This window comes from Gorilla gorilla, chromosome 1, assembly GCF_029281585.2.
Source record: "Gorilla gorilla gorilla isolate KB3781 chromosome 1, NHGRI_mGorGor1-v2.1_pri, whole genome shotgun sequence".
Taxonomy (NCBI): Eukaryota; Metazoa; Chordata; class Mammalia; order Primates; family Hominidae; genus Gorilla; species Gorilla gorilla.
The window spans coordinates 100,897,100-100,920,963 of NC_073224.2; the positions used below are offsets into that span (position 1 = coordinate 100,897,100).

The following is a 23,864-nucleotide window of genomic DNA, read 5'->3' on the forward strand; positions in this document are numbered from 1 at the left end:
TTGCCTGCGTACCTGCCTTGCCACATTGAGAGTACCAGAATGGCAGGGCCTGCGGCTTATTCATCTTCTTATTTTTATATTCCCTGCTTGGTGCACAGAAATGAAGCAAACAAACAGAGAAATTCTCCAAATGATCTTTGCAACGAATCCTTTTCCTTTTCCTAAGTAACAGAAACGTGAAACGGGCAAAAGCCGCGAGAAGGCTGTCTCCCCAGACAGAAACTAGGACTCAACACAAACGTAGCGGAATTTGAGGAGAAACCTGTTTAATCTCCTGACTCATGCATATTGTCTTCTAGTCTAACAACATGCCCACGATAAAGATGGATTCGGCTAGCCCCGATTCCGCATTTATAGTAGGCATAGCAGCCATCTTTCTTAAGGTTAAGGCGCAACCCGGAAGATCACACCCTACCTGCCTCAGAAACGCCAGATGCCTTTAAATCATCGAGAGTCCAATCGGAATCGACATTTTCACCGGAACCGCTCGGCCCCACGACCGGAAGAGGCTGTGCGTAAGAACGTTGGGGGCGGAAGTGACGAGAAGGTGGTAGTCGGATAGTTGGCGGGTGGTTGAGTAGAACCGGTCGCCATGTCCGCGGGGAGCGCGACACATCCTGGAGCTGGCGGGTACGGCTTCAGGGGCGAGGGCATCGGAGCGAGCACTGGGGCGCAGGAGAGGCGGAGGGACCCTGAGAAGCTGCGTATAGGGTGGAAGGGCCCTTAAGTGGGAAGTAAAGGGCTGGACGTTTGGGGAGAAGGATCTTGAGCAGGCCTGGGGCCCTTAAAGGGCCGGCGGGGATCCGAGGGAGGAGGCAAACGGGGACTTTTGGAAGGGCGAGCCAAGGGGAAGGCGTAAACTAGAGCGTGTAGGATAGAGTGGAGTCTTTCGATATAGGTGACAGTAGAAACGAAAGATTTTGGGGAAGGGTTGAAAGTGGGGGTTTGTTAAATAAGCAATAATTGTCTAAGGAGAGGGGAGTTTTAGATTTGGAAGGTGATTCGGAGGTGTAAATGGAATGTAATAGAGGGAAAATGGGGTGCTAAGGCGTAGTAAGGAAAGAATAACATACATGAAAGCTTTGGGGCCTAATGTTTTCCTTTTTCTCCATGTAGGCGCCGCAGCAAATGGGACCAACCAGCTCCAGCCCCACTTCTCTTCCTCCCTCCAGCGGCCCCAGGTGGGGAGGTCACCAGCAGTGGGGGAAGTCCTGGGGGCACCACAGCTGCTCCTTCAGGAGCCTTGGATGCTGCTGCTGCTGTGGCTGCCAAGATCAATGCCATGCTCATGGCAAAAGGGAAGCTGAAACCAACTCAGAATGCTTCTGAGAAGGTATTTGAAGTTGAAGGGTCTCCACTAATTGCGAATTTAATAGTTGTTTTGCCGGGCGCGGTGGCTTACGCCTGTAATCACAGCACTTTGGGAGGCCGAGGCGGGTGGATCACGAGGTCAGGAGTTTGAGACCAGCCTGACCAACATGGTGAAACCCCGTCTCTACTGAAAATACAAAAATTAGTCGGGCATGGTGGCACGCGCCTGTAATCAGTTACTCAGGAGGCTGAGGCAGAACTGCTTGAACCCGGGAGGCGGAGGTTGCAGTGAGCCGAGATTGTGCCAGTGCACTCTAGCCTGGGCGACCCAATGAGACTCCGTCTCAAAAAAAAAAAAAAAAAAAAAAAAAAGTTGTTTGTAATCCTGTAATCGCATAATAATTTGTGTTAGTAAAGGATAAATGGATATAGTAGTTGGGAGATCATTTAGTTTTGGAATGTTCCAGAACACATTTTGTTACAAATACATATTTACGAGGCGTTTTTGATTGGGCTGATTACATTTATGGACCAAATACCTTGTCTTGTCCTTGTTCACTTAGTTCAGCTTAAGCTGTATTTCCATAGTCATTTAAAGCAACATAACATGTTTTTAATATATGTGCTTTTTCCCTGAAGTCAGAGGAGTTCAGGTAAATCAAGTGAGCCCCATAGTGTCATCTCTAATTAGAACCTGTAGGGTTTTATTTATTTATTTATTTATTTTGACAGAGTCTCACTCTGTCACCAGCCTGAAGTGCAGTAGTGGGGTGATCTCGGCTCACTACAACCTCTGTCTCCTGTGTTCAAGTGATTCTGCTGCCTCAGCCTCCCGAGTAGCTGGGATTACAGGTGCATGCCACCATGCCCGGCTAATTTTTTTGTGTGTTTTTAGTAGACAGGGTTTCACCATGTTGACCAAGCTCATCTCTGCCTCCCAAAGTGCTGGGATTACAAGTATGAGCCACCAGGCGCAGCCTATTGTTTGCAAAGATTGTGTGAGTCAGTCATCCATTTCTAAGGTTTATGAGGAAAAATTAAAAGCATCTTGACAAAGATGTAATGCTCCTTGTATATTAAGATTTTTAATACTGATGTTAATCGTTTAAGCTCTTTTTTTTTCTTAAAATAATAATCTTTAGGTAGTTGCCTCAGCAGGATACATAAACACTGGATTTAGAATCATAAAACCTAAAAACCCAGAATCCACAGTTTGAAACCCAGAATCCACAGTTACTGGTTACATGGCTTTGGCATAACGAAACTCAGCTTTCTTGTTGGTAATATATACCTGCATTGTGTAGTGCAGTAGTCACTAGCTTCATGTGGCAATTTAAATTAAAATTAAGGGGCTGGGTGTGGTGACTCACACCTGTAGTCCCAGCTCCTCTGTAATTCTTCTTGGATTCTTAGAAGGCTGAGGTGGAAAGATCACCTGAGCATAGGATCTTGAGGTTGCATTGAGCTGTCATTTTGCCATTGCACTCCAGCCTGAGCAGCAGAGTGACACCTTGTCTAAATAATACAAATAATTAAATACTCTCAGGCTCCATAACTGTGAGAAATAAATTCCTGTTGTTTAAGCAAAAAGCAAAGCAAAACCAAAATACAATTTAAAATTTAGACCTTTAGTCACATTAGCCACCTGCCAAGTGCTCAAGAGACACATGTGGCTAATGGCTACCATATTCGACTGATAGACTAGAACCCTTGTCACCAAAAGTTCTCTTAGACAACATTGATAAATACTATTAAAGGCGGCCATAAGGATTCATTGAGATGATAATGTAAATGAATACTATAAGGGGTTAAATAAAGGTAAGGTGATATTGCTGAGTTTGTATTTAGTTTTGCCTCCACATTTAAAAAATGTATTTAATGCACAAAGTAAACAACAGTATGTTACCTTCTTGAGCAGATTTTCTAGACATAGGTTGGGGAGATAGGCCCCTGTAGTCCCAGCTACTCAGGAGGTTAAAGCGGGTGGGTGGATCACTTGAGGCCAGGAGTTCAAGAACAGCCTGGGCAACATGGTGAAACCCTGTCTCTACAGAAAATACAAAAACAATTAGCTAGGTGTGGTGCATGCCTGTGGTTCCAGGGTCTGGCTTGATTGCCCAGGCAGTGACTGTGCAGTGGCGCAGTCTCTTCCTCCCAGGCTCAGCCTCCCAAGTAGCTGCGACTACAGACGCATGCCACCATGCCCGGCTAATTTTTTTTATTTTTTGAAGAGATGGGTTTGCCATGTTGCCCACCCTGCTTCAGCCTCCCAAAGTGCTGGGATTACAGGCATGAGCCTGTTTGGTTCCTTCGTTCATTCGTTCTTTCTTTCTTTCTGTCTTTCTATCTGTCTTTTTTTTTTTTTGTGATAGAGTCTTGCTTTGTTGCCCAGGCTGGAGTTCAGTGGCACAATCACTGCTTACTGCTGCCTCAGCCTGCTGAGTAGCTGAGACTACAGTCTCATGCCACCGTGCCCAGCTAATGTTTTGTATTTTTTGTAGAGATGTGGTTTTGCCATGTTACCCAGGCTGGTCTGAAACTCTTGGGCTCAAGCGATCCACCCTCCTCAGCCTCCTAAAGTGCTAGGATTACAGATGTGAGCCACCGGTCCCAGCCTTTTTTTGTAATTTATATATTTATTTTTGAGACAGAGTTTTGCTCTTGTTGCCCAGGCTGGAGTGCGATGGCGTGATCTCGGCTCATTGCAACCTCTGCCTCCCGGCTTCAAGCAATTCTGCCTGAGCCTCCAGAGTAGCTGGGATTACAGGCACGAACCACCACACCTGGCTAATTTTGTATGTTTACTAGAGACGGGGTTTCACCATGTTGACCAGGCTGATCACAAACTCCATGTAGTTTAAATTGAAAGAAACCGGATCAGGTTTTACCATCTTACTGGTTTTTCATTCTTCTTTGTTCTTCTGTAATAGAGTGAGGAATTATTAGTTAGATACAATTTAAGGGTTTTTGAGAGCTTTACAAGGATGGAGTTAGTTGGATTTTATGTTAGGATTATAGGAGTGGCACAAAGACAACTTCCTATTGTATGCATGAGGTATATGTGTTGTAGGCATTGCTCCTCTACCTTCTATTGTGTTTTACTCCATGTACAGCCAACTAACTGAGCTATAGAGTATCATAACTTGGCCCTTTAATTTTCTTTTTGAAGGTTGTAGTTTCTAGTCCCTAGAGCTTCTGTAATTAGGTGATCATAAAAATGCACATAGGGCCAAGGTCACAGAGAAATCTTGATTGTGGCCTTCAAGCAGATTGACTTTATTATTGACTTTATTTAGTGTCATTTTAGTGAGGTTTTTGTTTGCTTGTTAATTCGTTTATGAAGAATGACCAACTGTGTTTACAGGCAGATGAAGGGAAGGGTAGGGAGGTGTGGGACTTGGGAAAGGATAGTTGTACATTGGATGACTAAAAGGCTTTATCTCAGCTGGGCACAGTGGCTCACGCCTGTAATCCCAGCACTTTGGGAGGCCGAGGTGGGTGGATCACCTGAGGTCAGGAGTTCGAGACCAGCCTGGCCAACACGGTGAAACCTCGTCTCTACTAAAAATCCGAAAATTAGCTGGGCATGGTGCTGCACACCTGTAATCCTAGCTACTCAGGAGGCTGAGGCAGGAGAATTGCTTGAACCCAGGAGGCGGAGGTTGCAGTGAGCTGAGATCATGCCACTGCACTCCATCCTGGGCGACAGACTCCATCTCAAAAAAATGAAAAAATAAATAAGTAAATAAATAAAATTAAAAAATAGACTTTATCTCATCATAAAAACTTTTTAATCTAATTTCTCTTTTTTCTAGCTTCAGGCTCCTGGCAAAGGCCTAACTAGCAATAAAAGCAAGGATGACCTGGTGGTAGCTGAAGTAGAAATTAATGATGTGCCTCTCACATGTAGGAACTTGCTGACTCGAGGACAGACTCAAGACGAGGTGAGGAGGCATTGAGACTCTTTGGGGAGGGCGGTGAGTGGATTCAGATAAAGAAGACCTCTAAATAGACAGGCGTCAGATATTTATTAGTGGGTTTGGGTCATAGTCTCTAAAGTCAGGATTGGGTTTAATTTAACTTCAGCGGAAGATAATGAAATGGATATAAATGAATTCTCTGGGTTGGTTTGAGTAAGAAACCATGGAATCAAAATTTCAGATACAGGAGAGAATTCTTTCCTTCTTTACTTGGTTGAATGAATGAATGGGAAGAAAATCTGTCTGCCATTGAAATCAACCAATTGCCACATTTTTTTAATTGAACATTTCCTTTTTTAGATCAGCCGACTTAGTGGGGCTGCAGTATCAACTCGAGGGAGGTTCATGACAACTGAGGAAAAAGCCAAAGTGGGACCAGGGTGCGTATTCTCTTATCTTGTTTATGGAAGGGTTGGGTGTATGACTCACGTTAGCCTCATGTTTTTTATCCTTAGGTAATACGTGTACACAATATTTGATTCAAGGTTTGAGGGGTATGTGTGTGCACACTATAGCAGAATTCTGGATATCAAACAGATACAAGATGTTGGGACCTGTTTTTGGACTTTTATTTCACATTTAATGTTTTTATTGGAGGAAACAAATTATAGGAAAGTGTAAAAGAAGATACCGCTAACATTTAATGTATATACTTTTTTTTCTTCTTTCTGTTCCATATGATCTGCAGAAATAATGTATGTCCTTTTTTTTTTTTTTTTTTTTTTTTTTTTTGAGATGGAGTCTTGCTCTGTCGCCCAGGCTATAGTGCAGTGGCGTGATCTCGGCTCACTTCAAACTCTGCCTCCCAGGTTCATGCCATTCTCCTACCTCAGCTTCCCGAGTAGCTGGGACTACAGGCACCTGCCACCACGCCTGGCTAATTTTTTGTATTTTTAGTAGAGACAGGGCTTCACCGTGTTAGCCAGGATGGTCTTGATCTCCTGACCTTGTGATCTGCCCCCCTCGGCCTCCCAAAGTGCTGGGATTAACAGGCGTGAGCCACCACGCCCGGCATTGTATATACTTCTTAACTTTTTTCTGTGGAAATAGTTCCCCTCACAAATGGGCTCTTTTTTTTTTTTTTTTTTTTTTTGTCTTTATGATGGTTATAGGTTGTGATTATTCAGGTAAAGACTTAATCTGTTTCATTTCATTCCTTCCATCATTCAGTGTTTGAGTTTCTCTTCACTGTCAGTTGATAGGTACTTAGGGAATGCAACATTTTTAACATTAGCTTAAACTACACAAAATAAGGTGGCAAAATTTAATTCCTACCCCAGGCCAAGAATTTATTTATTTATTTATTATTTATTTATTAGAGAAGGAGTTTTTGCTCTTGTTGCCCAGGCTGGAGTGCAATGGCGCCATCTCGGCTCACTGCAACCTCTGCCTCCTGGGTTCAAGCAATTCTCTGGCCTCACCCTCCCGAGTAGCTGGGATTACAAGCATGCGCCACCACACCCGGCTAAATTTTGTATTTTTAGTAGAGATGGGGTTTCACGATGTTGGACAGGCTGGTCTCAAAACTCCTGACCTCGGATGGTTCCCCTGCCTCGGCCTCCCAAATTGCTGGGATTACAGGCATGAGCCACCGTGCCCAGCCCCAAGAATGTATTTAAACTTTCTATATGTGTTGATTGCTGTTTTGAACTTTGTCTTTAAAAAGTTATTTTTACCTGCTACTTTTTATTAACTGTATATGGTTATTGATCACTTTATTGTAATTTAAGTCCTCTTCACATTTAAGATCTAAATTATCAGTTGATGTGGGCCTTAAGGGGTTTCTCTATATGCATGATCAATCTTTCCCCATTAATTTTGTGTGTGTGAGTGTGTGTGTTTTTTTTTTTTTTTGGAGACAGAGTCTCGCTCTGTTGCCCCGGCTGGAGTGCAATGGCATGATCTTGGGTCATTGCAACCTCCACCTCCTGGGTTCAAGTGATTCTTGTGCCTCAGCCTCCTGAGTAGCTGGGACTACAGGCGTGCCACCATGCCCAGCTAATTTTTGTAATTTCAGTAGAGATGGGGTTTTGCCATGTTGGCCAGGCTGGTCTCAAACTCTTGGCCTCATGTCATCCACCCACCTCAGCCTCCCAAAGTGCTGGGATTACAGACATGAGCCACAGCACCCAGCTTGCCCCATTGATTTGGATAGACGAGACTACATTTGTTTATAACCTATTAGACAACCAGCAAAAAGGAATTCTGTTCTTAAATATTGGGTTATCTCAATAGACTGGAAAATAATGGTAGTGAATCCATAAGAACAGATTTGATCTGAGCTCTGTGGGCCAGTTGACTTTTAAGATCAAGAAGTTTATTTGTTCCCCAGCTGTTAAAGCATGTTCTGAGACATTAGCTACCAAAACCCTTCTAATGTATATAGTCCCTTTTGGTTATTTGGAAACTTGAAACATTACAAATTAGATCTGGTGACGCATTTGACTCCTTTTTTGGTTTTGACCACATTGAGATCATCCTTTTTTGTTTCTCTTTATAGGGATCGTCCATTATATCTTCATGTTCAGGGCCAGACACGGGAATTAGTGGACAGTAAGTAATGTTTTTGGCTCACGTAGCACTTTTTGTGAAGAGCAAAGTACAGGGCTCTGTATAGCAAGTTGGCAAAGTGTCCCTGATGGCTGTTCTAACCCTTGTTCATGAACTATACACAAATTTATATGGGAGTTTAGAGGGATTGAGAGCCACATATTTGGGTAACGTATAAAGCAGATTTATGTGTGAGTAATTGAACACTGGCCTGCCTGGGCACTAGTCAGTTCATTCCATTCAGTTTTACTGTCTGTGTTTTTCTAAGGAGCTGTAAACCGGATCAAAGAAATTATCACCAATGGAGTGGTAAAAGCTGCCACAGGAACAAGTCCAACTTTTAATGGTGCAACAGTAACTGTCTATCACCAGCCAGCACCCATCGCTCAGTTGTCTCCAGCTGTTAGCCAGAAGCCTCCCTTCCAGTCAGGGGTATGTTTTGGGGAGGGATCATTAATAGCATTATCATTTCTATAAAAATGATATGTGCTGGCCAGGCACAGTGGCTCATTCCTGTAATCCCAGCACTTTGGGAGGCCGAGGTGGGTGGATCATTTGAGGTCAGGAATTTGGACCAGCCTGACCAATGTGGTGAAACCCCGTCACGAACATTACCTGGGCATGGTGGCAGGCACCTGTAACCCCAGCTACTTGGGAGGCTGAGGCAGGAGAATTGCTTGAACCCGGGAGGTGGAGGTTGCAGGGAGCTGAGACCATGCCACTGCACTCCAGCCTGGGCCACAGAGCAAGACTCCATCTCAAAAAAAAAAAAAAAAAAAAGTGCCAAGTAATACATATAAAGAAAAAAAAAATCGTGAAATTCCAAATTCCAGTCCCGAAAGTTACCTGCCATAGGTATTCTGTTAGTGTGTAATCCAGCTCTCCACGGTATAATGAACACCTGATCACACATTTCTTCATATTGATATATTCTAGAAAGGAGATTGATAGAGCAGAAGGTATACATGTTGTACATTTTGAAGTTAGTGGTTTTAATTTGTATTTGTAAACTCGATGACAACTGGAGGACTAAGAAGGCTGAGTCTGATGAAGTAAGACTTTGCTGATACATTCCTCCTAGAAAAAAGGGTTGGAGAGAGCAGCCTTCACTGAAGAGTATCACAGGGCTGACTGTACTACCCAACACTCTACCCCAGTTTTACAGGAGACTGTCTTTGCTATAATTTCTTATTGACTTATTTCAAAGATTGAGGATTTAATTATATATTCTGTTTAATCTGAAGTATTCTGTTCTTCCTACAGATGCATTATGTTCAAGATAAATTATTTGTGGGTCTAGAACATGCTGTACCCACTTTTAATGTCAAGGAGAAGGTGGAAGGTCCAGGCTGCTCCTATTTGCAGCACATTCAGATTGAAACAGGTGCCAAAGTCTTCCTGCGGGGCAAAGGTTCAGGCTGCATTGAGCCAGCATCTGGCCGAGAAGCTTTTGAACCTATGTATATTTACATCAGGTATGGATGGATAGGGCAGGGGACATGTGAATTCTTGTCAACTTGTTGGTACAGTCAGGAGTGATTCAGAAGGAGCAAGAGAAAACTGGGTGTAATTAATAGTAATGAGGGATTTAGATAAATGCTAGGAGTAATTACTTTATAATTAGTTAAAGAAATTGTAGAATTGGGGCACGGTGGCTCATGCCTGTAATCCCAACACTTCTGGAGGCCAAGGCGTAGGATCACTTGAGCCCAGGAGTTTGAGGCCAGCCTGGGCAACATAGCGAAACCCCATCTCTCCAAAAAAATTTAAAAAATTAGGCGGGCACGGTGGCTCACACCTGTAATCCCAGCACTTTGGGAGGCCGAGGCGGGTGGATCACGAGGTCAGGAGATCGAGACCATTCTGGCTAACAAGGTGAAACCCCGTCTCTACTAAAAATAAAACAAAAAAAATTAGCCAGGTGTGGTGGCAGGCGCCTGTAGTCCCAGCTACTCAGGAGGCTGAGGCAGGAGAATGGCGTGAACCCGGGAGGTGGAGCTTGCAGTGAGCCGAGATTGCGCCACTGCACTCCAGCCTGGGTGACAGAGCGAGACTCCATCTCAAAAAAAAAAAAAAATTAGCCAGGTGTTATGGTGTACACCTTAATCCCAGCTGCTCAGTAGGCTGAGGCAGGAGGATGGCTTGAGCCCAGGAGATTAAGGCTGCAGGTAGCTGTGTTTGCACCACTGCACTCCAGACTGGGTGACTGAGTGAGACCCTGTCTTAAAAAAAAAACCAGGTGCGGTGGCTCACACCTGTAATCCCAGCACTTTGGGAGGCCGAGGCAGGCGGATCACTTGAGGTCAGGAGTTCAAGACTACCCTGGCCAACATGGTGAAACCCTGTCTCTACTAAAAGTATAAAAATTAGCCAGGTGTGGTGGCAGGCACCTATAATCCCAGCTATTCAGCAGGCTGAGGTAGGAGAATTGCTTGAACCCTGGAGGCGGAGGTTGCAGTGAGCTGAGACTGCTCCATTGCACTCCAGCCTGGGCAACAGAGCAAGACTCCATCTCAAAAAAAAAAAAAAAAAAAAAAAAAAAGAGAAATTATTGAATTAGGAGACGGAATTATCTCTTTAGTATTCAAGTCCTTTGGTTTGTACAAGTCTGTACAAAAGTGAATCTTGGCCTGTAATCCCAGCACTTTCAGGGCCGAGGCGGATGAATCAGAAGGTCAGGAGATTGAGACCATCCTGGCTAATACGGTGAAATCCCGTTTCTACTAAAAATAAAACAAAAAAATTAGTCAGGCATGGTGGCAGGCGCCTGTAGTGCCAGCAACTCGGGGGCTGAGGCAGGAGAATGACGTGAACCCAGGAGGTGGAGCTTGCAGTGAGCTGAGATCGCGCCACTGCACTCCAGCCTGGGCGACAGAGCGAGATTCTGTCGCCTCCTGCCTCAGCGTCCCGAGTAGCTGGGACTATAGGCACCCGCCAACATGCCCGGCTAATTTTTTGTATTTTTAGTACAGACGGGGTTTCACCGTGTTAGCCAGGATGGTCTCGATCTCCTCACCTCGTGATCCGCCTGTCTCGGTCTCCCAAAGTGCTGGGATTACAGGTGTGAACCACCACGCCCGGCCAAAAAAAAACAAATCTTAAAGTGAGCTGTGATAAGTCTGAAATAATTTTCATTTAAATGTATGTCAATATTAATACATTTTATAGTAATTTTATGAACTTTAAACATTTTTATATCGAGAAGTACCATTGCTCAGAGAAAGACTAATAAAATATTTGTGGTAATGATAGTGGTTATATCTTAAAAGACTTACGTTTTGTGTTTCTGTTTTGTGATTTTCAGAGGCCTAGATTTGAGCTATAGTGAATGTATTAATGTAGATTTGTAAAATAGCATGGAAAATGAAAGCAGAATTCTGCATCTTTTATTTATTTTTCTCTCCTTTGAATTCCTGGTTATTTCTTTGCAGTCACCCCAAACCAGAAGGCCTGGCTGCCGCCAAGAAGCTTTGTGAGAATCTTTTGCAAACAGTGAGTTGTATTTGTCTGATACTCATTCAGAAGAGCAATTGCCATTTTGGAGTATGTCTTAGCTGTTTCTTTCACCTGTTTAGTTTCCTAGTACTGCTATAACAAGTTATGGCAGTTGGGTGGCTTAAAATAACACAAATTTATTCTGTCACAGTCCAGGAAGCAGAGTCCGAAATCAAGGTGCTGGCAGAATTTGTTCCTTCTGGAGTCTTTGAGAGAGAAATCATCCCATGCCTTTCCTCTCTCCTAGCACCTGGTCATTGTGTTGGTTTTCTTTGGCTTGTATTAGCATAACTCCAGTCTGAAGTAAGGGTAGAACTATAATAATTTAAAACCAGTTAGACATGTTTGGGGGATGATTGCGCATTTGATTATGCATTCTTTTTATTCTATAAACAACCAAAAGTTAAACCTTAGGACTGTCTTTATAGCACTTAGAGGAAATCAGGTTTTGCACTGAATATGTTCAACCTTGTGTTCTCTGGTGCCTTATTGGGTAGCTCATGGTTGGTCTTTTTGTTTGTTTGTTTTTACGTTTGTACTTATCACCTGATTTACCAACCCTTGTACCGGATAATTTTCTTGACTATTTGCCATCTTTGTTGGTACTTGAGGTTATGGACTTAATAATATATAGGAAGGAAGTATGAGGAAAATACGAAACCCTTACTAAATGTGAGCTCCTTGAGGAAAAGTCACCCAGTAAATGTGAATGAATGAGGTCTCACCAGTTATACTAACAACTTGGAAATTTCCTAGTTACTTAATTTCTGTGGCTTTCTAAATGATTCTGTACCCCAGAATTGAGTATGGTTTAGGGGATTCAGGATTATTCTCCTAATTCCCAAAATTGGCTTAATAATTTATAGATTTGCCTTATTAAAATGTTGAGGTGGGTTGGACACGGTGGCTCATGCCTGTAATCCCAGCCCTTTGGGAGGCCAAGGCGGGCGGATAATGAGGTCAGGAGTTCGAGACCAGCCTGGCCAACATAGTGAAACCCCCGTCTCTACTAAAAATACAAAAACTAGCTGGGTGCGGTGGCACGCGCCTGTAGTCCCAGCTACTTGGGAGGCTGAAGCAGGAGAATCGCTTAAACCTTGAAGGTGGAGGTTGCAGTGAGCTGAGACCACGCCATTGCATTGTAGCCTGGGTGACAGAGTGAGACTGTCTCAAAAAAAAAAAAAAAAAAAAAAAAAGGTTGCAGTGATACAAGATCGCGTCACTGCACTCCAGCCTGGGTGACAGAGCAAGACTCTGTCTCAAAAAAAAAAAAAAAATGTAGGTTAAACAAGTTTAAATTTGATTGGAACATTGGTAGATATATTTTAATTCCTAATGGCTTTGGTCCTAGAATTATGTAATCAGACCCTTGTAAATGCACAGCTTTGGCTGTCCCATGTTAATTTGTTTCCCCCTCTCTTTCAGGTTCATGCTGAATACTCTAGATTTGTGAATCAGATTAATACTGCTGTACCTTTACCAGGTGTGTACATCTTGAAGTGTTCAAAAAGTATTTTGCTAGTGATAGTTATGTGTAACTGTGATACTTGAGGCTAGACTGTGCCAGGGCACTATTAATGTTCCCTTTAATTTAGGGTAATTTGGAAAGCCATTCATGCCTCAGTATTTTTCTTCCCTAGATATTAAGTTTAATATTCAGCTAAATTGTCTCATTCTGCTGCAGCTGATTAAACACTTTTTTTCTTCCCCCTCAGGCTATACACAACCCTCTGCTATAAGTAGTGTCCCTCCTCAACCACCATATTATCCATCCAATGGCTATCAGTCTGGTTACCCTGTTGTTCCCCCTCCTCAGCAGCCAGTTCAACCTCCCTACGGAGTACCAAGCATAGTGCCACCAGCTGTTTCATTAGCACCTGGAGTCTTGCCGGCATTACCTACTGGAGTCCCACCTGTGCCAACACAATACCCGATAACACAAGTGCAGCCTCCAGCTAGCACTGGACAGGTAGGATGTCAGGATATGCAACAACATATTACTGAATTTAGGAAAAACTGGGGAAAGAGGGGAAGTAGTGGTATTCCAGAAATAAATCATGTGATGTGGAATGTCTTTTTCCTGCTGTCTTCTGTGTTCCTACCACCAACCTACCTGAATATTTTGGATTAGTGTGTATGTGTGTATGTCATCCTGAAGTTTATATTTTCACAAGTCTTGCACACCAAATAGCTGTTTAAAGTGGGGATGGTGGGCACACTTGCTATAAAGGGTCAGATGGCAAATATTTTAGGCTTTAAGGGCCATACATTCTCTGTCACAACTATCACACTCGGTGGTTGTAGTGCAGAAGCAGCCCGTGGATAATACCTCAATGAATAAGCATAGCTGTTGTACTCCAGTAGAACTTTATTTACAAAACAGGTGGCAGGCCACAGTCATAGTTTGCCATACCCTTTGCCATTGTTTGCCTAACCTTACCTTTGCAGTGTTAACAAAGTCCTCAAGGAGAATGGGGCTACCTTCACCACACCTCTCAGTAATTGGAACTGAGTTAGCATTTCAAATCTTAGAAGGAAACATAATCTCAGCATTTGGGGAGGCTGAGGCAGGATTGCTTTAGCACAGTTTGAGACCAGCCTAGGCAACATAGTGAGACTCCATCTCTACAAAAAAAATTAGCTGGACATGGTGGCACATACCTGTATTTCAGCTACTTAAGAGGCTGAGATGGAAGGGTCCCTTGAGCCTAGGAGGTCATGGATGCAGTGAACCAAGATGGTGCCAGTGCACTCCAGCCTCAGTGACAGAGTGAGACTGTCTCAAAAAAATTTTTAAAAAGCAACATTATGTAAGAGATATATAAACTTTTCAAATGTAAGGATTATAAATGCTGGTATGTTTCTTTTATAACTTAAGAAATGTATACTTAAAAAAATTTTTTTTTTGAGACGGAGTCTCGCTTTGTTGCCCAGGCTGGAGTGCAGTGGCGCATCTCGGCTCACTGCAAGCTCCGCCTCCCAGGTTCACGCCATTCTCCTGCCTCAGCCTCCCAAGTAGCTGGGACTACAGGCACCCACCACCACGCCTGGCTAATTTTTTTGTATTTTTAGTAGAGACGGGGTTTCACTGTGTTAGCCAGGATGATCTCGATCTCCTGACCTCATGATCCAACTGCCTCTGCCTCCCCAAGTCCTGGGATTACAGGTGTGAGCCACCGCACCTGGCCACAATTTCTTAAATCATGAAAGTAGAATTTTAGGAAAAGAGTAGATGTCTGGATAATAATCTGGATGGATTATATATACTGGTCTTGGAGGCAGGGGAGAGACTTAATGAGAGCATGGTAATGGATTTATGGTGGGTCCTTCTCTGTGGGCCTCTCATAGTGTACCCATGCCAGAGTAAATGGCAGCCTTGAACCATTGCCCAGTCCCCTTACCTGTGGGCTGTGAGCACTGAAGGGGGTTGCACAGTGTGTAACAAAAAAGCTATGAACTAAATTTTATTTGTGGTCTCTAGTCAAATTTATTTTATTTTATTTATTTATTTTATTTTTATTTATTATTATTGTTTTTTGAGACAGAATCTCGTTCTGTCGCCCAGGCTAGAGTGCAGTGGCACCATCTTGGCTCAATGCAAGCTCCGCCTCCCAGGTTCACGCGATTCTCCTGCCTCAGCCTCCCGAGTAGCTGGGACTACAAGCGCCTGCCACCACACCTGGCTAATTGTTTTGTATTTTTAGTGGAGATGGGGTTTCACCTTGTTAGCCAGGATGGTCTCGATCTTCTGACCTTGTGATCCGCCCACCTCAGACTCCCAAAGTACTGGGATTACAGGCGTGAGCCACCACGCCTGGCCTTATTTATTTATTTATTTATTTTATCTTATTTATTTATTTTTTTTGGGACGGAGTCTCGCCCAGGCTGGAGTGCAGTGGCGCGATCTTGGCTCACTGCAAGCTCCGCCTCCCGGGTTCAGGTCATTCTCCTGCCTCAGCCTCCTGAGTAGCTGGGACTACAGGCGCCCGCCACCACGCCTGGCTAATTTTTTTGTATTTTTAGTAGAGATGGGGTTTCACCTTGTTAGCCAGGATGGCGTCGATCTCCTGACCTCATGATCCGCCCGCCTTGGTCTCTCAAAGTGCTGGGATTACAGGTGTAAGCCACCGCACCCAATTTACTTTATTTTGAGACAGAATCTCACTCTGACGCCTAGGCTGGAGTGCAGTGGTGTGATCTTGGCTCACTGCAACCTCTACCTCCTGGGTTCAAGTGATTATCCTGCCTCAGCCTCCCGAGTAGCTAGAATTACAGGCACATGCCACCACGCCCAGCTAATGTTTGTATTTTTAGTAGAGATGGGGTTTCACCATTTTGGCCAGGCTGGTCATGAACTCCTGACCTCAGGTGATCCGCGGCCTCGGACTTCCAAAATGCTAGGATTATGGTGCAAGGATTACAGGCATAAGCCACCGTGCCCGGCCAAAATTATTTTAATTTTTATATTTAGCCAGCTCTGTAGGTCTCTACATTTGAGGGTCAGTCCTTTGTAATTGGGAAGCAATACAGCAGAGTGGTTAAAAGCAGGGAGTTAAGGCGGCCGCAGTGGCTCATGTAGCTGTAATCCCAGCACTTTGGGAGGTTGGGGCGGGTGGATCACTTGAGGTCAGGAGTTCAAGACCAGCCTGGTCAACATGGTGAAACCCTGTCTCTGCTAAAAATACAAAAATTAGCTGGGCGCGGTGGCAGGCATCTGTAATCCCAGCTACTTGGGAGGCTGAGGCAGGAGAATTGCTTGAACCCAGGAGTCAGAGGTTGCAGTGAGCCGAGATCGCATCACTGCACTCCAGCCTGGGTGACAAGCAAAACTCAAAAAAAACAAAAACAAAAAAACTGGGAGTTAGAATTAGATTGACAGGGTTGATCTTGCTTTCCCATTTTTGAGCTGTGTGATATTGGGATGTAACTTGCCCTGTCTAGGGTTTGGTTTTCCTTAGATGTAAAATGGGCACAGTGATAAAAATCTCAGAGGTTTGCAAGGATTAAGTAAGATGATCCAATCTGTCAGTAAATGTTAGCTGTGTTATTAATACAGTCAGCCACCTTACAACGTTTTAGTCAGTGATAGACTGCACATATGATGCTTGTCCTGTAAAATTATAGTAGCATATTTTTACTGTACCTTTTCTACATTTAGATACACAAATACTTACCATTGTGTTACAGCATTCAGTACAGTAACATGCTATACAGGATTGTAGCCTAGAAGAATAGGCCATATCGTATAGCCTAGGTGTGTAGTAGGCTATTTTCATCTAAGTTTGTATAAGTACACATTTGTTAAATGACAAAATTGCCTTGCAGTGCATTTCTCAAAACATATTCCTACTCAGCGTAGTGGCTCACACCTGTAATCCCAGCACTTTGGGAAGCTGAGACAGATGGATCACAAGTACAAAAAAAAATTAGTTGTGCATGGTGGCACGTGCCTGTAGTCTCTCGGCAGGCTGAGGCAAGAGAATCGCTTGAACCTGGTAGGCAGAGGTTGTAGTGAGCCGAGTTGGCACCATTGCACTCCAGCCTGGGAGACAGAGCAAGACTGAGACTCTGTCTCAAAAACAAGACAAAACAAAACACGTATTACCATTGCTAAGCAACGCATGGCTGTATAGAGTTTTCTCTTCAGACCTGCCTAGTCCTCTGTAATATATACTGTCTTCTGATACCCCTTATTCCTTTTTGGAACAACATCTTCAAACATTAGACTTAATCTTGACATAGTAGCTTAGTAATAACTAAGGGAGTGGAAGATGAAATTGCTTCTTCCACAAGCATTAACAGCATTTATAAATAACAGAAAGCTTATTACAGAAAGCTAATCACGTTGACTGTCAGTGGTTGGAGTTCTGTTTGTTAATGGTCATGTTTACTCCTAGTAGCCCAAATGCATAACAGAGTTTTCTTAAAAGTTCAAAGCACTGTATATAGGTTGTCAATTTCATGTTTCCCTAGGATGAAGGTGAGAAGGCTTAGGTGATAATGTTACCAAATTATACATGAAGGAAACTAAGGACCTGAAGATGCAAAATTCATATGATACTTATTGATCCTTAAAGTATATTGTAATCATTGTTTACTTATTCCTTGGGCATTCTCACACTTTTTTTCTTCCTTGGTTTGTTTTGGTCCCAGAGTCCGATGGGTGGTCCTTTTATTCCTGCTGCTCCTGTCAAAACTGCCTTGCCTGCTGGCCCCCAGCCCCAGCCCCAGCCCCAGCCCCCACTCCCAAGTCAGCCCCAGGCACAGAAGAGACGATTCACAGAGGAGTTACCAGATGAACGGGAATCTGGACTGCTTGGATACCAGGTTAAATAAAATACCCTGTTTTCTTATCTTCACCTTATTCTTCTACTGTATTCTCCCTTTAAAAAAGATAAATTCACATCATTCTCCCAGTACTAGGATTTCTGCTTTCTGGAATTCATTTTGGTTAGGTTTTTTATCCTATTCAACAGACTCTTGAAAGCCTCTGAGAGTTCTTACTTTCTTATACATCTCACTCAAAGCTCTTGATCTACCAGTATGTGGTTTGTATTTAAAACCTTGGCTTTCAATGGTGCTCTCTCTTTTACCCTCCACCTAAAAAAGAGAGTGATATCTCCCTCCAGTCTCCCCACCCCTCAAGACTGCTAGAAAAGGAGTGATTCTGTACATGTAATTGTAAAGTTAGCCACTAAAGTTAAAAAGATTCTTAATTTGTAGTTTTGGTGCAATTTTATCAGAAATACCTTTCCATTTTGCCAGAATCCTTGAATCATTCTTTAAACCAAAGCATTTTTTTATAGTTTCTAGCTAGGTTTATAGAAACTAGTGGAGCTATGGGCAGTCAGTTAAAAACAGGCCATAGATAGCATAATGAATTATAACACCCCTGTCCAAGTCCTGTAGAGAAAAAAAAAATCCCTACTTTTGACTACAGTTACATAGCAAATCCCAAAGAGCTTTGTAGTAGTTTAACTTACTACAACTTATCAGAAAGATGAGGCACTTGACAGTTACATTAAGGAGCTAAAGTCAATACGGCAGTTGTAGATTTGCTAATGCCACTGTATTTTTCTGCTCATAGCATGGACCCATTCATATGACTAATTTAGGTACAGGCTTCTCCAGTCAGAATGAGATTGAAGGTGCAGGATCGAAGCCAGCAAGTTCCTCAGGCAAAGAGAGAGAGAGGGACAGGTAAGTTGGAATAATTATGCAAATGTATTCAGATGTTATTTGTTTGCACCATTAGTGAGAGTAATGATCATTGCTATGAGCTTAAGTATTCTGAAACTGAAATGAAATCTTTGAATCAAATATGCTTCTGTTTGTTGTAATTGATGCAATGAAGTAAAATATAATGATAGGCCTTTTACAGATTTAGAAGCAGTTATACTCGGCTTTGAATAATTTATTACTTGTTCAGACATCTTTCTTGACTTCCATTGTCTGCATCTTGGCCATTTTCCTAAGGGTAGACAGTAACAGAAATGTTACATAATTCAGCTATTTTTGCTACTTTAGAGTCATTAGAATATCATGGATGGAAGTACATGAATGTGGGAGTTCAGCCTGCCACACAGTGCTTGAATTTTCCTTTCTTATATTAGTATATTAACCTTCATAAGAAAGGAGCTGATATCTTTCTATAACAGTTCATTCGATTTTTGTCATGGCAATTGCTGTGTAGACAGGCCTTATACTTTTATAAAGGGGCTGGGGGAAGGTGGAAGGGATTGAAATTAATGGTTAAAATGAATTTGAAGGATTGTCTGCAGACATAATTGCACTTCTAATCCACTGGATAAGTTAAGAAAATTTAAATTGTCTGAAAGAAAGTTTCATTTTGTTTTTCAATAGGCAGTTGATGCCTCCACCAGCCTTTCCAGTGACTGGAATAAAAACAGAGTCCGATGAAAGGAATGGGTCTGGGACCTTAACAGGGAGCCATGGTGAGTGTGATATAGCTGGGGGAACAGGGGAGTGGCTAACTAAGACTGGTCTAAAGCTATTAGTTTTCTCAGCCGGGCGCGGTGGCTCACGCCTGTAATCCCAGCACTTTGGGAGGCTGAGGTGGGCGGATCACCTAAGGTCAGGAGTTCAAGACCAGCTTGGCCAACATAGTGAAATCCCATCTCTACTAAAAATACAAAAACTAGCGGGCATGGTGGTGGGCGCCTGTAATCCCAGCTACTCAGGGGGTTGAGGCAGGAGAATCGCTTCAACCTGGGAGGCAGAGGTTGCGGTGAGCCAAGATCAGACCACTGCCCTCCAGCCTGGGCAATAGAGCAAGACTCCATCTCATAAATAAATAAATACATAAATAAAGCTATTAGTTTTCTAACCTGATGTTCATTCAGGTGTTTAATCCAACCTCTATAATCTGTTGGCTAGTGAAAATACTTTTGGGCCGGGCACGGTGGCTCGCGCCTGTAATCCCAGCACTTTGGGAGGCCAAGGTGGGCGGATAATCTGAGGTCAGGAGTTTGAGACCAGCGTGGCTAACACGGTGAAACCCCGTTTCTACTAAAAATAGAAAAATTAAGCTGGGCATGGTGGTGCATGCCTGTAATTCCAGCGACTTGGAAGGCTGAGGCAGGAGAATCGCTTGAACTTGGGAGGTGGAGGTTGCAGTGAGCCAAGATCACACCACTGCGTTCCAGCCTGGGCACTAGAGTGAGACTCTGTCTCAAAAAAAAGAAAGAGAAAGAGAAAATAGTTTCTAAAAAATTGTATACAGACAACCTTTTATTTCCAACAAACGTGTGTCGAGAGAGAGAGAGAGAAAATAGTTTTAAAAAATTGTATACAGACAACCTTTCCTTTCCGACCAACGTGTGTCGAGAGAAAATAGTTTTAAAAAAATTGTATACAGACAACCTTTCATTTCCAACCAACGTGTGTCGAGACAGAGAGAAAAAATAGTTTTAAAAAAATTGTATACAGACAACCTTTTGTTTCCAACCAACGTGTATCTAGAAAAGAGTTAGTCGACTTATTTTATACATAGCATCAGTGAATACTAATGAGTGGTAGGTCATTTCAAAATCCTGTTGCCTATATTATGTGAATACCAGGAGGTCATCTGATACGGACTTAATAAAGGTTGATTTTGCTTTATATTGGGAGCTGAGCCACACCTCCCCTTATAACTCTATTGGTCAGTAATGGTCAGTTTGTGGCTGTTAGGAAAATGTTGCCTTTTAGCATTCCAGAACTCTAAATCCTGTAGAGGTACATGGGATATTTTATTCTTTGCCTGTACTCATAAAAATGAACAGAAGAAAATACGTTTTTTTCTTTTCTTAACTTCTTTTCTTTTAACTCTTTAAAAGGTGAAATATCAGCCCTCAAGAGACTCACTTGCTAACTTTCCTTTTTTTCTTTTTTTTTTCTTTTTTTGTGTTTCTTTTTTCTTTCTCTGTTTTCTTACATGGTTCTGGTGGATTCACATTTGCTGATGCTGGTGCTGTTTTTCGTGTGATCTTCAACGTTTTTGGGTGACCATTGACCCTGTGACCTCAAAATGGTGTCCAACTAACCACTTAAAATTAACATCTTTTTTTTAATTAACGAATTTATGGTATTTTTTTTTTTCCCTTGGCGGGGATGGGGTTGGGGTTGTTTTTTCTCTATTCTAGATTATCCAGCCAAGAAGATGAAAACTACAGAGAAGGGATTTGGCTTGGTGGCTTATGCTGCAGATTCATCTGATGAAGAGGAGGAACATGGAGGTCATAAAAATGCAAGTAGTTTTCCACAGGGCTGGAGTTTGGGATACCAATATCCTTCATCACAACCACGAGCTAAACAACAGATGCCATTCTGGATGGCTCCCTAGGAAACAGTGGAACAGAGTTTTGACCCTCAGTGACTCTTTTTAGCAATAATGCATGCATTTGATTTAACAAGACTCTGGGGCCTGTGCTGGGAACCATCTTGGACCTTTGCAGAAGTTAGAGATTCAGTGCCCCCCTTTCTTAAAGGGGTTCCTTAACAACAACAAAAATCCTTATTTCTGCAGTGGCATAGAATCTGTTAAAATTTAATTAGAATCACAAATTTATCTCAGAAGCTTTTTAACAGTTGGTGAAATGTGCTTGTCCAACAAAGCATCCTAACAGGGTCGTTCCCATACACATTTGACCTGGTCAGCCTTTTCCAAGTGAATAGCCCCAATTCTGACATAAAGAAAGTTTTATTTGTATTTTACTACTGTTTGGTCAATTTTGATATATAACTGGTTACAAACAGAGCCTTACTATTTATTAGTGGGGAAATGATTTTAAGACCGTCCTTTTCAGTATTTAATTCTGACAGATCTGCATCCCTGTTTTGTTTTGGATTATTTCTGTTTTGGAAAATGCTGTCTCATTTAAAACTGTTGGATATAGCTGGATCCTGGATAGGAAAATGAAATTATTTTTTCATTGTGTTTTTTAATTGGGGTGATCCAAAGCTGGCACCTTCAGGCACATTGGTCTCATAGCCATTACTGTTTTTATTGCCCTTCTAAGATCCTGTCTTCAGCTGGGTCAGAGAAAACTTCTTGACTAAAACTGGTCAGAACTCATCACAGAAATGAAATACAGTGGTCTCTCTCTCCCAGAACTGGTTGCAGCTAAAATAGAGAGATCTGACTGCTGGCTATAGGATTTTGGACTTAATGACTGAAATTGCAAATTGTCCTTTTTCTTGGCATTACAGATTTTGCCAAAATAACTTTTTGTATCAAATATTGATGTGTGAAAGTGAAGGAGCTAGTCTGCTGAACCAGGAATAGTTTGAGATATTGAATTGTCATTTTTGCACATTTGAATACTTTGCAGGCTGGCTTTGTATAAACTTATCCTCTGGTTTCCTATATGTTGTAAATATTTAGACCATAATTTCATTATAAATAAATCTATAAATATTCTGCTTGTGGTTTCTCTGTTTTCTTCCACAACCCATCCATACACTGAAATTCATAAACTTTTTTACTCATAGCACAATGCAACTATAACATTACCAGAAAAATAAATATACAGACCACAAGGTTTGCATATAGTTCCCAGAGTTATGTAACTGCAAAATGTACCCTTAAAGTTCAAATGAAAAGGTTAAGGATTATTATGCTGGATATTTTCCATTTTCATATTTTAGCCCTCCTTTATTTAACAGCGTATTAAAAGGACTTCATGAATGAAGCAGGTTTTAAAGGAAATACATTATTCTTGGAAAGACATTTTATTTTTTTTTTGAGATGGAGTCTCGCTCTGTCACCCAGGCTGGAGTGGAATGGTGCAATCCTGGCTCACCGCAACCTCCTGGGTTCAAGTGGTTCTCCAGCCTCAGTCTCCTGAGTAGCTGGGATTACAGGCACCTACCACCATGCCCAACTAATTTTTATATTTTTAGTAGAGACAGGGATTCACCATTTTGGCCAGGCTGGTCTTGAACTCCTGATCCTCAAGTGATCAGCCCACTTCAGCCTCCCAAACTCCTGGGATTACAGGCGTGAGCCAGCACGCCTGGCCAGAAAGACTTTTAAATTTTGAGACGGAGTTTTGCCCTGTTGCCAGGCTGGAGTGCAGTGGCACCCTCTCAGCCAGCTAACTGCAACCTCCACCTCCCAGGTTCAAGTGATTCTCCTGCCTCAGCCTCCCGAGTAGCTGGGACTTACAGGCGCATGCCACCACACCCAGCTAATTCTTTTGTATTTTTAGTAGAGACGGTTTTACATGTTGGCCAGGATGGTCTCTTATTTCTTGACCTCATGACTCACCTGCCTCGGCCTCCCAGAGTGCTGGGATTACAGGCGTGAGCCACCGCGCCCGCCCGGCCCAGAAAGACATTTAAAAAGAACAGTGGTAGGCAGAGCTGCATGAGAACAATTTTCGTGTCAGTTTCTTCTAGCACCTGTGCTACGTAAATAGAGGGGAATATGGTTATAGTGGCTGCGCTTCAGTTCTGTATTTAACTCAAGGCCGCTGTTAACTCAGAGCTCTCTTTCCTGCCAGAGTGTGGTACATTTATTTAAAACAAGTTTTTGTGTGTCTTATACGTGTTTAAAATACATACAGAACTCTGATTAGGGAGTGTTGTGAACATCTGGTTTCTGAGAATGAATCTAGGTTTCAATAGCCAAAGTCACTGTGGCCGCTCCTTTAGGAAAGTCATTTTTCTCCTATGAGTAGTCATCCCCGGTAGACTTGACTGAAATCCTGTGTTTTAGGAGGATTTGGGGGGTGCCCCTGTCCTCCCTTCCTCTCATTACATTGGGTCAAATTAGTTTTGGGTTTTTTTTTTTTTCCCACAGCAGCAAACAACCCTCGGTAAGTTGTTAATTTAAGTGTCCCTGCATGTCTCTTATCACGTACTCCCTTCCCTTTTGTGTAAATAATTTACTTTCTACTCGTGATTAAATACCCTTGTCTGTGAGTGCATACACCCTACGTTGGGTAGGTGACCAGAGGACCTTCAGCGGTGAGTCCCGGAACTGGGTTTTAGGGACCTGGGAAGGGCGGGAAGAGGGCGGGGCAG

At 42.7% G+C, this 23,864-nt stretch overlaps 1 protein-coding gene and 2 non-coding genes across 4 annotated transcripts; all 3 read left to right on the plus strand.

Moving 5' to 3' along the window:
- The first annotated feature begins 516 nt into the window (after positions 1-516).
- KHDC4 (KH domain containing 4, pre-mRNA splicing factor) lies at positions 517-22,257 on the plus strand. Of its 2 annotated transcripts, XM_031001551.3 has the most exons (14): positions 517-630; positions 1,117-1,333; positions 5,127-5,255; positions 5,592-5,671; positions 7,792-7,844; positions 8,110-8,273; positions 9,105-9,316; positions 11,273-11,333; positions 12,762-12,819; positions 13,052-13,305; positions 17,490-17,663; positions 18,424-18,536; positions 19,200-19,291; positions 20,981-22,257. In XM_031001551.3, exons 1-14 carry the CDS (start codon positions 593-595, stop codon positions 21,178-21,180), a joined length of 1,845 nt encoding a protein of 614 aa, XP_030857411.1. In that variant the 5' UTR covers positions 517-592; the 3' UTR covers positions 21,181-22,257. The 2 variants fall into 2 exon arrangements, with proteins under 2 accessions (XP_030857411.1, XP_055217672.1); XM_055361697.2 differs by having other exon boundaries at positions 18,452-18,536; positions 19,200-22,257.
- Positions 8,862-8,990, plus strand: LOC115932360 (small Cajal body-specific RNA 4). The gene has a single exon (XR_004068649.1).
- LOC115932352 (small nucleolar RNA SNORA42/SNORA80 family) lies at positions 14,637-14,773 on the plus strand. Its single transcript, XR_004068640.1, has one exon. It is a non-coding gene; the product is annotated as a small nucleolar RNA SNORA42/SNORA80 family (small nucleolar RNA).
- Positions 22,258-23,864: the final 1,607 nt, after the last annotated feature.

What these genes read in the sequence shown, in the direction of transcription:
- KHDC4 (XM_031001551.3), top strand. Translation starts at nt 593, where the DNA reads ATGTCCGCGGGGAGCGCGACACATCCTGGAGCTGGCGG. An exon ending in GACACGGGAATTAGTGGACA is followed by an intron (nt 7,845 to 8,109) that starts GTAAGTAATGTT and finishes TGTTTTTCTAAG; the next exon opens with GAGCTGTAAACCGGATCAAA. An exon ending in AAAGAGAGAGAGAGGGACAG is followed by an intron (nt 18,537 to 19,199) that starts GTAAGTTGGAAT and finishes GTTTTTCAATAG; the next exon opens with GCAGTTGATGCCTCCACCAG.